We start from the raw sequence: 13,364 nt of genomic DNA, 5'->3' as shown, positions 1-13,364 counted from the left end.
CGTGGAGAGGGGCTACTGAACAGAGTCAGCTAATGAACTTTAAACAAAAGCATAAAACATTTATTAAACAAGAAAAGATTAACTATATTATAATACTCTTTCGCTCACAACTATACCTTTATAGATATATACACATATATATACAGATTTGTAAGGATAACACAAGTTACAAAAACTATCTTATACTCTAATGTTCACAGTAAGTACATAGTCCATGTAAACCACTTGGTGACCTGTGGTCAGACACACCACCCTCTGAAATCAAGCGACAGGTGCCACCTCAACCAGATGCTATGCGTCTCTCCTCAACTGTCCCCCAGACGCTTGCCACACCGTGCGCCAACTGGTCTCACTGCACTCCGTCTTTCACACGAGGGTTTCCAATCTCTGCTCTCCCAGAACTCACTTTGGAATCTTCTCCTAAACCGACGCTTTCTCTAAGGCCGATTCAGCCGTCAATGGTACACCACTGCTTCACATGCCTATAGCAAAGAGTTCCAGATCTTCAGCCATCTTTTTGGACCTTCTTGTCTCTTACAAGCTGTTCTCGATTTAAATCTGCTTCCTGTAGCTTTTGTCTCTAAATCTGAAGCTTGGAGCCTTTCTCTCTGACCCTCACTCTTAATTTCACTTCACAGGACCTTTTCCAGGTTCCTGTCCTTCTTTTGACTAGAAGGTCTTCTTGGGGCACTCTCCTGGATTTTGGGGTCTTTTCTTTAACTTGGGGCTGGCTTTTTATCCCCTTTCTTCCAGTCTCTCCTGGCAGCTGTCTTCAAAACCAATTGAACTCAAACAGCTTCCAAATCAAACTGCTGTTTCTAGTTTCTTCTGTGTGTCTGTGGGGGTAGCAACCTGCCTCGCTGGACCCCTGTTGCTAGGCAACAGCCCAGTTTCTCTACCTTTGTTTGCTTAACTTAGCTGTAACAGTCGTAAAACTCTCATTAGAAATGCAGGCACTTTTTAACGTGAAACTAAAACTCAACTTGACCTTTCTTAACACAAACACAGAAATACAAATCAACCTTAAATTTTAAAACTAAAACTCATTCCTAACACGTACAAATACAAATATAACTTATTTAAACTCTTTCTATTTCCTAGCATTACTCCTTACAGCAACAGCTTTTCATTCTTCTGCAGGATCTAAAACTATTGCCTTCATTTGTCTCCCAATCTTGGACTTTAAAACAAAAGTTTTATATCACCTCATCATTACTTCATGATTCATCTTATTTTTTTCAACTCTTGGTCCCAATGGCAATTCTGTTTGGTACCTTGACCATTCAGCATGTATGGTTCAGTTATTAGGTGCCCAAAGGCATTGACCATGCCCAATTCTGCGCTGGTCTGGTATCTGGGCACAGTATGAACCTGATGCCTTTTGGTCTGAGTGATAGCTGCAGAACTCTTGCCCCTGAATCAGAAAGTTGTGAGTTTCAGGCCCACTCCAGGAATTGAGCACAAAAAAAGGCTGACCCTCCCGTGCAGTACTGAGGGAGGGCTACACTGCTGAAGTCTTTCAGATGAGACTTTAAAATTGAAGCCCCATCTGCCTGCTCAGGTGGATGTAAAAGATCCCATGGCATTATTTTGAAGAGAAGGGGAGATATCCCCGGTGTCCTGGTCAATATTTATCTCCCAATCAACAGCAGTTAACAGATTGTGTTATCATCATCACATTGTTGTGTGGGAGTTTGCTCTGTGCAAATAGCTGCATTTCCTACATTACCACAGTACTAAATTCAAAAGTACTAAATTGGCTTCAAAGCATTTTGGGATTTCCTGTGGTCTTGAAAGGTGCTATATAAATGCAAGTATTTATTTGTTTTTTTTGCTTAGAAAGACAGAGTACCCATTAATTTGTACTGGAGCTCACTCACTCAATCTCCTCTCAGCCTTGGTAGTCTCCTGCATGACCAGGTTAGGTCCTTTACCCTGGTTTGTCAATTTGGAAAGCTTATAGCATGTTTGAGGGAGGTCCTGTGGTGCAGTGGTAGCATCCCTACCTCTAGGTCAGAAGCTCTGGGTTTAAGTTCCACTTCAAGACTTGATGGCTATGGAAGGTAGCCAAAAAGGCTGATTATCATCTTGTAAACCCTTCTAATATGCCTGATGGCAGGCAATAAAGAGCAGGAGAGTTTCCTGGTCAACCATAAAGCAGAAGGCAACAGCAAACCACTGCAGTACTTTGCCAAGCATAATCATGGACGAATCCAATGGAAGTCCATGGTCACCAATGCCCTCTTAGGAGGAGAATAGCATGTTTGAGAAGAATGAGCACACTGATTCTCTCTTGTGGCCATAACGCACAGAGCAATTGATAGTTTCTTGCCTGTATCATCAGTTCAGTTTGAATTGATGCAGCAGCACATATCGGAGGGGAGGGTGGCGGGTTGCGCAGGCTGAAATAGGAGTTGGGGCAGGTGACCCTGGGACAAGTGCAGAGGCTGCCAACTATGGAGGCTGGCTGGCTGGGTGGAAGGCCTGCCTCTTTGCATCTGCACAGTGCTTAAATAAATAATAGATCAAAACAAAGCACAATGATCCAACCCTCACTCTCACCCAACCACATATTCTCTATGCCCCTTCTATGCTAACTCCTGCCCCCCACTATGCTTTGCCCTTACCCCCTCCATGCCAACTCACCTAGTATCCTTGGACACTTCCTTGACAGCTTTACAGTTCCTTAACAGCTGGACAGTTCCAATCAGTTTGTGCATAAGAAGTGCATAATCATGTTTAATTTTAACAATCCCAAAGTGTGCCCTTTCTCCCAACGGGTGCCTTAATTCTCCAGAAGGTGTCCTGGAACCCCATCCAAAGGGGTATCCAAATGAAACCGCTGAGTTCAGACTTCCTCTTACTTGCTCTAATCTGCACACTCTGGGTTTCACACTCCTGACCTTCCAAAATCCCACTTTAGTGGAGGCAGCTGGTGATTTAAATGACCAGCTGCCTCTGGGAATCATGCATGCGTAAACCCCGGCCTGACTCTAGCCCAGCCTCTGCGAAGATGGGTTCGGGGGTGGAACTTACAATTTTCGGTCATTTCCGGGATTTTTGCCACGAAGACGAATCTCTCTATCCTAGCAAAAATCTGGGCCATAGAGTATGCACAGAGAAACTGTTTCTGCTGGTCGGGCAGTCTGGGATTATGGACATAGTTTAAAAATTAAAGCCAGAACTTTCAGCAGTGAAATTAGGAAGCACTTCTACACACAAAGAGTGGCAGAAATTTGGAACCCTCTTTGTAAATGGCAATTGATGCGAGATCACTTGTAAATTTTAAATTGAAGATTGATAGATTTCTATTGGATAACCAAACGGGATATGGGGCAAAGGTAGGTATATGGAGTTAGGTCACAGATCAGCCATTGAATGGAGGAACAGGCTGTTCCTACTCCTGTTCCTATGGGTACTAAGGGCAGATGTCATCCTTTTGAAATCATTAAAAGCAATTTTTAAAACATTCTTTTCTTTAAAATTCTATTTTTATTTGAAGACACCAGTGGTGGTCTATTGTAATAGACTGTAATGTCAGCAGTTGTAAACTATACATCATCTATTCTAGGACACAATGGTGGGTGAAATCCTCTGTACTTGGTGTATTTAGCATGAATCAGGGTCTAAGTCTATCACCCTCCACATCCCAACCCCCTGACCCGATGGATTCCATAATCTGCAAATCAGTTAATATAGGAGAATTGTTTGAGGTCAAACATAATTCTAAAAAAATCATCTTTGTGTTGTTAGTTTAAAATCCCCCAGTTAACATCAGGGGACAGTACGATCCTCTTATCTCAATCAAAGTTCTGCACTGCCCAATTTCACCCATCCCTCTTTTACTTCAAGATCATCTGGTGCCTGCAGCAATTTACCTTCATCAACACTCAAGATTCCAAGTTTGTCTAGGTGTTTTAACACCACCTCTTCTGGTAGCCAGCAACTTTCTAAATGACAATTTATAGGTGTAGGGTGTTCACCATTTATGGACACAGATGTCCAAGGTTCTGGATAAATGATAAGACTCACAAAGCTGTCTCAGATTCTTTACTGGCACTAGCTTTGGAGATCTACTGCATCATTTAACAGGAAAATAAAAGCTAAGGATAAGTCTATTAGCCAAGTTCTGATAAACTTGAGCATCATTGTCATTTTGGTATCACTCACAACAAAGTGATGACTTAACCAAAAAAAAAGGCAAAAAATAATATTTCTGCCAACACCAAATCATGCACTTGGTTCTGGCACACTGTAGTGTGGATAGAGTTTGACATTGGTTAACATTAACAACATAATCAACAATTAACTTATACTGACATCAAAAGCACCATTGTTAGTTGGCCACAAGATGGTTTCCCTTTAACAGCTGATGAACTTGCTCAACTCTCCAGAGTGTGAAAGGAATACTTCCTGTCGGAATGATGTGTTTGAAAGCTGCTTTTCTTTTTCTCATTTACACATTTATTAGTTAACAAGTACGCATTTGAATGACTTCCCACATTAGTTTTTATATGTAAAATTTGCATTTAAAGATACTCGTACAGTAACATATGTAACATTTGTTCTGATACATCAGGATGAGCACAATATCACAAGCGACGTGTTTCTAAGTCTCCCCTGTGTCCTGGGAATAACAGGAGTATGTGGAATCTTAAAGCAGCCACTCAAGGAGAAAGAAGAATTAAAACTGAAAAACAGTGTGGAAAATCTTTTGAGGGTCCAGCGAGAAATTTCATTGTGAACAAAATGCTAAGTGCCTCTCTATATAACTGATTATCAGTGCACCATTGTTATATTACTTGTGCGTGCCTCATTAGATAATAGTGTATATTCATTGTGAATATTAGTCAAGTTGTTTGCAGTGTGGATGTTGCACAGAAATTAGATGCGAATGTATTTTAGATATTGCTTACTAGAATTATATGACACCAAATAACCAATTTGCAATGAAACAGAAACCAAATCACAAGCATGTTAACGCGAACCCCCAATTTACTATCCATGTCAAAGCAGATAAATGCAGTAGCCTTTGAAGGTTAATAGTTAAGAAATGACAAGGGTGTCCTGAAAAGAGCAAGATGTATTAACCTTTAACCCTAAAGGTCTTTGCCTTACCTTCCAGGTTGAAGAGAAATCCGGCTGCACATATACTGAGTTAATTGGAAAAGAGCTGTGTCCAAATTGAGTTTCTGCATAATAAAATGGAATAATTCCTTATAGTATATAAGTGTACTACACATTAATAGCCAGAACATTAATATCAACTGATTAAAATGCAGCGGAACATGACTCGGTGCTACTGCTTCCACTTTAAGCATTTAGCATCCTGTCTACACACAGCCTAAATCTAAAAATTAAAGGATACTTAATAATGGAGATCTGTGCAGTGTTAACTTCCCCAAGCGACTCAATTGTCTAAATGCCTGAATGAATTTCAACCTCGTTAGTGAAAATCAATGTGCAATCACACAAAGACCTCCATGAAATATTCAGTTTTTTTATATATGGGTTGTACTATTTTTGTTCGTAAAGTTAACTGCAATAATTTTATTCATTTCTGAAAACAGCAAATAGCGTGATGCCGTTCTGTCACACCTGCATTGTGATGCAAGTGCTGAAAAGATACTTTCCTCACAGTATACGTGGGGAGCTCGGCAGGTTGCACTTGATCAATTCCAAATATAATTGCTGAATATTGCATCAGGAATTTAGCTAACTCTTTCTAATCGTCATACTTTCAGCCGGTAATTAAATCAGCCGGTTTCAGATACAGCAATGACATTGCCCTGTCGGTAAGAAAGCAACGGTTATAAGGATTTCCACTGTATAACCAAATTGTTGTCAACTGTAGTAATTTTACAGTGAAAGTAGAAAATGATGGAAATACATAGCTGCTCCATCACCATCTGTAATAAGGAGACAGGTCAATATTTTGGATGTTAATCCTCCTAGCATTTTCTATTTTTATTTGAAAGTTCCAGCACTGACAGGTTTTTTTTTCCCTGTTTGCATTATTATCCATGCTTTCTGCGGATAGCAAATGGATTGTTGCACTTCAGCAGTGATAGGAATTTAGACCAAAGATGGCTATGGTTCAGATTTCTGAGGCTGCTAGATTGCTCGGGCACACTGAATACAGAGAAATCAAGCAGCAAGGAGCACGTCCTTATAAAGGAAGCACATGCTCTTTTAAATTATTGGGAAAGAAAAAGCTGGTGGGTTCAATGACAGCATGTGCTCCTCTTCACCTGATTTTTCTGTACTCACTGCTCCCAGCTTATACATTAATTCCAGGCACAGGAACAGGAAAATCTGCTCCATTGTTTCAGATGTTTTATTGCGAACTGCCCTACAGTCAAGAAATTACTTCTTACATTACATAATACAAGTCTAGACAAAGTTGTTCATGGTTTCTGTTCTGATTTGATTTTGGTTATTTTACTTTCATTGTTGACTTATAACAACCTTTATATTTCCAGCATTTAGAATAGACCAAAACATTGCACAAAGCGAAACAAACTGAAGGAAAATTAAATATACTCTTTTATTCTGAAATTGTGAAAGCAAGTCCCTCTTTTAAAAAAAAAACACCTGTGCATATAAAAGGTGTACACCTGGAACATGGTTATTCCTAAACAACAATGACATATGGGGGTCGATTTTAATTCTTTGCAAGTGAAGGTTTTGAATGAGTTCAAAATTCACCCACTAAATCAGTCTTGGGGTTTGACTCTCAGTACATTTTCTGTAGAACATTCATGCAGTTACAGGATAAACTACATGCCAAGATTTTTCTTTTGTTGCCACTTGTGAGAGGTTGTGGTTTGGATGTGTGCATCTTTCTTTGGTTAATCTTCATCTATTATTTGTAATGAATAAAAGGCTGTTCTACAAATGTTACGAATTTTTAAATAAATTATATGGAACACATCGCATAATTAGAAGTAATGGCTTCTGAATTATTGCTGGTCATGTAATGAAGTCGAGGTACCGAAAGGGCTGCTGAATGATTTTTGCGATGCTGGTTCTACTTCTGCCGCATCGGAGTTGAAGTTTCTGGTCAATATGTCCATCCTCAAAGGGCAATACTTCATAATCTCGTCTCTTGCTCTTGGGAGGATTTTCAAAGGTGGGACTCTGTCGGTCCAATTGTCTAGAAATGTAGATGTAAGGTCACTTTTTTGTGTGCGAAGAACAATGCTCCCTGCTGTTACATTCTGTTGCGTGTGACTGCAATCTTTAGAGATGTATAACTACCAATGGTGAGCTGCATGCTTAGTGCAAATAGTTCCTGGATAGTTGGTACTTGTAGCGGGTTTCTCCTCCACTTTGGTATAAGGAGTCAGTAACTGCTCATGTAGTGTTCTTTACATACCTCCCACTCTCTGATATCAATGTATAATCAAAGGGCTCCATTTTCTCTCCATTACCAACACCAAAGTGAATATTGGCAATTGGCTTTCTTTCAGGCCTACTGCAATCTGAGGTATAAGTGGAGTTACAGTGCACTAAAACATCTGTGTCACGCACATTCTTTTCTGGGTTTTGTTTGCTCAGTGAACTGGATAAATCTAGAAAAAAAGACAAAACAAACATTGTGACCACGGTTTCCATTTTAGAAATGAGTTGATGCCTATAAATAGTAATGCTTCTGAGAAATTGTAGTTAATTTATCTGACGTATTTGAGAAGAAAAGTCACAACTTGTTAGTGCTCAAGAAAATATCTTTGTTAACAAGCAGCTATCTAAGTAATAAAAATTATTTTCTTTGGCATTCAATCTCTTATGGTTATTCTCTAAGTGCATGCAATGCTGAAGTGCTATGTCTCAATTTTCTGACAGGACAAATAGTCCCTCTATTTCACCCTCAGTTGGGTGTAGGTGCATAAATGTAGTGCACTCTTTGATCTTCTTTCCAACAGAAGCATTTTCCAAGGTAGGTACACCATGGGGGTAGGGGGAAAGAAGAGTGTATAGAAGTGAAAGCTGGTGCAATTCATAAGATATTTACCTGTACCTTCCACCTTTACACAGCTGTCCTTCAATTTTACGTTAGTACTGCTGTTTGCTTCAGAATAACATTCCTGATCTTCCAAGGACTCTTTTTGCAAAGATTTTATATATTCAGCTCTAATGCAGCCTAAAAGAAATAAAAAAATCAACAGTTTATGCTTTTGAAGGTATACCTCGAGTTACATTTGCCATTTTCTATGTCTTTTGCCCAAGTTGATTTGCTTTCGTTAAAACTTATTGGGATAGAAGGGTGGTGGCACAAAACAGGTGGTATCAGATCGGCTACTTGTTATACACAGCGCCTGGTATTCAATTCTAATGCAGTCAATGGCGTTAAATGCCAGGCTGTGCTGTAATGAGGTGGGCAATCCAATACCACCGGTTTTGTGCCATGGCCCGAGGTGAATTTCTAGCCCATTACTTTTCTAAAATGCAGGAATGAGCATTTCTTTTAAGCCAATAAGCCTCCCTCACGTTCTGATTAGGTTTGTCGCCATCGACTGTCCCTCAATTCGAAGATGACGACTACTCGGTCGCGAGTTTCTGCCATGACTCTTCATGTGACTGAACAGGCCGATTCTCGACCCACATCTTTAGGCACATTAGGCAGGATATCCCACAAGGTAGTGGGATCTGGAGTGCAGGACTTTTCTTTTCACTTCTTCTCTGCCGCTGCTCTGCCTCATCATTGAAACATTGTGACTCAAAGCATGATGCATCTTGATGGGCAAGTTGTCATCATTTGGAATGACTGGTAGCAAGCTCCTCCCAGTCTTTACTGTGAATGCTGCCACACTTCAAGGAGAGCTTCAGAGTGTCTTTGTCCTTCCCTGGAACGTCAGCCATTTAAGAATGCAGAAGACAGGACCTGGTGGGAGAGACACTTACAGCCATCCAGGTGCAGTTTCCAGTTCATCGAAGTTCATTTTGCAGTTTTGCCTGAATGTTTGTGGAGCTGGCTTTATGAAGGACACTAGCATTTGTTCAATGGTCCACCCATTGAATCTGGAGGATGCAGCGGAGGCACTGCTGATGGAATTTCTCTAGCGCTGTTATGTGTCGCTGATGCATAGTCCCTAGGTCTCACTGCTCTGTACAGTAAGACTTTTGTTGATTTGTGGAAGTCATGTTGTCAAAAGCTTGCTGCAATAGTTTGTAGAAAGCTGAACTGGTGCAGCTGATCGAGTATTGGATCTCCTTGTCAATGGTGGCCTTTTGGGAGGCGTGGCTTCCAAGGTATGGGAAGTGCTCAACATATTCCAGAGCCTCTCCTTCAACAAAAACGTGAGGTGAAACGTTTGGCTGAGAGGTGTGCGTTGATATGAGTTTTGTTTTGGCCATGTTCAAGGACAGGTTAAGTTTCTTGTATGCAAAATTAAAGAGATCGAAAGTAGCTTGCAAATCTGGCGCAGAGTGGGCCTGACACTGTAGTCATCCTCAAAATGCAGATCATGTACAGCTGGCGTGGTCAGTTTAGGTTTGGCAAGGAGGCGACTGATGTTAAAGAACTTTCCACCTAGATGGTATTTAATACTGACACCAGATGGCAGTTGATCTTTGAGGTAAATAGCCACAATCAGGTAGATTGTAAACAGCATGGGGGTCTAACACACAAGCCTCGCATGACCCGGTCCCAGATTTCGAAGGTGTCGGTTTCAGATTTCCAACTCAAGACAGTTGCAATCGTATCATGAGGCAGTTGTAGGATTGTCAAAAGTTTCTTGGGCAAGAGGGGTCTTGATAATTTCTATTGCATGATTTATTTCTCTTCTCGAGGATAGTTACAATTGTCGCATTCCTGAAATTGTGGTGAGGGGAGCTCTTTTTCGTCCCAAATCTGTAGGGTGAGTGCATGGAGTCTTGATGCGAGCAAAATTCTGCCAGCTTTGAAGGCCTCAGCTGGAATACCATTGGGGCTGCAGGCTTTGTTGTTTTGCACCCATTCGGTTGCTTGTTGCAGCTTTCCCTTCAATTAAATTCATGATGTTGCTAATGAATATTAATAAGCTATTTAAATGTGGGATTGTTATGCAAAACGTCAATAAATTTGGGGCTATTGTACAAGAATGGCTCCTTGTTCCATCTGAGATTCGGGTGTTGTTCCATTCCATTCACATTTAGCTAAGACAGATGCCGCATGCTCCTGTATCAAAGGAATAAAGGTCTCACCTCGGGGTTGTAACTTCGATTGACAACTGAACCTCTCCACTGACAGACTTGAAGAGGAGCAATTCATAAAGTCTTTCTCACAGCGCAGATAAAGTATATCCTGGAGGAACAGCACCTCATCTTCCGACTAGGCACTTTACAGCCTTCCGGACTGAATATTGAGTTCAACAATTTTAGATCATGAACTCTCTCCTCCATCCCCACCCCCTTTCCGTTTTTTCCCCCTCTTTGTTTTTTTCAATAATTTATATAGATTTTTCTTTTCCCACCTATTTCCATTATTTTTAAATGTATTTTCATCCATTGTTTTATCTCTACCTTTTAGCCTTTTTAGTATTCCTTCACCCCACCCCACCCCCACTAGAGCTATCTGTACCTTGTTTGTCTTGCTTTCCACCCTTAATTAGCACATTCCTTTAGATAATATCACCACCTTCAACACCTCTTTGTCCTTTTGTCTGTGACATCTTTTGGTTATTTCCACCTATCACTGGCCCTTTACCTAGCTCTTCTTGTCCCAACACCCCTCCCCTTAAACCAGCTTATATTTCACCCCTTTCCTATTTTTACTTAGTTCTGTTGAAGGGTCATGAGGACTCAAAACGTTAACTGTGCTCTTCTCACCAATGCTGCCAGACCTTCTGAGTTTTTCCAGGTATTTCTGTCTTTGTTTTTGTATCCAGAATACCACTTCAGTCTAACCAGTGGAATAAGAGGAAATTTATCTACATTACTGAAAAGTAAATACCATTTAAAAATTCCAAAAACACATTATTCAAAGGGCAATAATCATTCGGAATAATCAGATAAGGCAGTAGAATCAAAATATTAAGGGAGTTCTGAGATGCAGTTCAATGCTGAGCTGGGCAATTTGAAATACCCACAGAACGCATCCCCTCTTTAATATGCCTAAATGAATCATCTTTGGTACCGGATTGTGTTGATACTGAGCTCAATGGATCGATATGCCTTTTTCTCTGTTCTTAACTGATTATCCTGTCACCTTCACATTTACTGGGCTCAACAACTTCAAGCAGCAAGTTCCCTTCATGGTGCTACCAGCATATTTCATTTAACAAGAAGAAAATTGGTTAAAATTGACCATGATTATTAGTACTTTAGAAGAAATTAAACAATGAAACCCTTGTCAAGCATTTCCAATGGATTGTTTTCCTCAAGACATACACCATTTCTCCATAAGAGTGTGCAGGGTAAACTATTGCTCCCTAACTTCAACCATCCATTTACAGGTGTTCAAAACATGGCTGGATTTTCACTTCCCCACTGTGGAGAAATGCCTGGTTTTCATCTACACCGTCCCGCCATTAAATTTGGGAACTCTGCAAAGGTGCTCAGGGATACAAATCTCGATCCAGCCATTGCATAGTACATCAACGCTCACTCTTGTATTGATTCTAAAACTCACTTTTTAAATTGTTCTCAAACTACCAAAATAATATTTAGTGTAACCAAAAACCAGAATGACAGAACAGGAAAGGGACTTATTAGTTCATCTAGCTTGTCTCTCATAGTTCTGCTATCTTGTACATCAGGATAAAGATGCAAAACCTGCTGAGTTTTTCCAGGTAATTCTGTTTTTGTTTAGGATAAAGATGCACCTTACTCATCGTGAGCCACCTAATTTCCTTGGCAAGGCAAAAAAACTAGATCAAAAAACCCAGGCCAGTTAGGGGGGAGCAATCTAGAAAACTCCTCTCCGACTGCTTCAGGTGATTAGAGCTATTCCAGGAGATCACACTAACCAAGATTTGTATTGAAGGATACCTACCTCTTGTACAATCTGAACTCCACCCCTGCCAGAAACAGGTCCAGCTTTCTCACTGGCTTCAATTCTGATCCCTGTCGGGTGTTATGCATACTTAATGTCAGACGTGCCCAAGTGCACAACAATATGCTTTCTGAAGTTAAGCATAAATTTCCAAACATAGGACCATTCCCCCAGCATACACATCTTGGTATCATCTGCAAACTTACAGATTACTCCACCACACCCCACCACAAACAGCTAGGTTATTAATGAAAATGGTAAATAGGAATGGCCCCAACATCGATCCTGGAGGGACACCACTCCAGGAAGGTCCAAATCCATCGATAACAGTCAGCCTGCATACAATCAATTCTTAAATCACTGCAGCAGATTGCCACTAATTCCACAAGATTCTATCTTGTAGAGCAGCATCTTGTGAGGTGCTTCATCAAAAGGGTTTTGAAAATCCAGGCGAGGTTCTTACCTGAGGGAAATCGTCTATGTTTCTGAAGGGAAGAGGAGTCCACAAATGTTTTCTTGCAATCGTCACATTTATATGGCTTCTCTCCAGTGTGGCGACGGAGATGTACTTTTAGATGCGTGCTACGATGAAATGCTTTCACACAAAATGTACACGCATAAGGACGTTCACCTGTGTGAGTTCGACGGTGGTCATTTAAGTTAGACTTCTCTGCAAAACCTCTTCCACATTCATCACACACATATGGCTTCTCTCCAGTGTGAGTGCGTCTGTGCATTGTTAACTGTGCTTTGCGCAAAAATCTCCTCCCACAGTATTCACATTTAAAGCAATTCCTTCCAGTAGAAATAATGTCATTGCTTAAAGATGCAACTTCTTTAAACTCCTTTCCATTGTTCAAAGGTCTCAAACAGGAGTTAGTTTTGTTATCAATTTTGTAGTTTATGCAATTCATTGGAAAATGGGAAGTGTTAGTTCTTTTGTCTCCTAATGGGCAGTCATTCAACAGGGACAAAGTACCACCCCAAAAAATGTCCGCTGCAGAGCTCCTGCTGTAATCACCATGTTTTGTGAAATCCTCAGGGTAACGGTAGCCTGAATTCCCAAAGCACGTTGCTTCAATACGATCTACTTCAGGAAGTGCACAAATTGGCCCTATAATAATTTAAAATACACAAGGTTTTGATGCAACTTGAAAGCAGAAAACAAAACACACAATGCAAATGCATCCCCAAGATGACAGTTCAATTAGCACACAGTGTTACCTCAGTCCAGTGATAGCACTGGAACCCAAGGCAAAAGGTTGAAAGTTCCAGACCAACTTCAGAACTGTGAGCATATAATCTAAACTAAAGCATCAGTCCAATACCCAGGGAGCGTTGCATGGTCAGAGCTGCCATCTTTCCAATGAAGTCTTAACCCAAGGCCATG

General features: G+C 40.6%; 2 protein-coding genes across 2 annotated transcripts in view; one reads left to right on the top strand and one right to left on the bottom strand.

The window, feature by feature from the left end:
* Positions 1-5,050, top strand: part of LOC144685000 (L-lactate dehydrogenase A chain-like) — a 29,156-nt gene extending 24,106 nt beyond the window's left edge. The window contains exon 7 of the mRNA XM_078549506.1: positions 4,580-5,050. Coding sequence (XP_078405632.1) covers positions 4,580-4,744 — 165 coding nt within the window. The 3' untranslated portion in view covers positions 4,745-5,050. The remainder of the gene's footprint in view (positions 1-4,579) is intronic.
* The window catches only part of LOC144684996 (uncharacterized), a 48,175-nt gene continuing 34,910 nt past the window's right edge, over positions 100-13,364 (bottom strand). Inside the window, exons 11-15 of the mRNA XM_078549499.1 lie at positions 12,438-13,088; positions 8,021-8,143; positions 7,379-7,574; positions 5,119-5,192; positions 100-918 (exon numbers count right to left, since the gene is read on the bottom strand). Coding sequence (XP_078405625.1) covers positions 5,159-5,192; positions 7,379-7,574; positions 8,021-8,143; positions 12,438-13,088 — 1,004 coding nt within the window. The 3' untranslated portion in view covers positions 100-918; positions 5,119-5,158. The remainder of the gene's footprint in view (positions 919-5,118; positions 5,193-7,378; positions 7,575-8,020; positions 8,144-12,437; positions 13,089-13,364) is intronic.

The sequence above is a fragment of the Cetorhinus maximus genome, chromosome 9, assembly GCF_964194155.1.
Source record: "Cetorhinus maximus chromosome 9, sCetMax3.hap1.1, whole genome shotgun sequence".
Classification (NCBI taxonomy): domain Eukaryota; kingdom Metazoa; phylum Chordata; class Chondrichthyes; order Lamniformes; family Cetorhinidae; genus Cetorhinus; species Cetorhinus maximus.
Note: the sequence above shows the minus strand (reverse complement) of the source record. Positions and strands in the feature narration are given on the sequence as shown.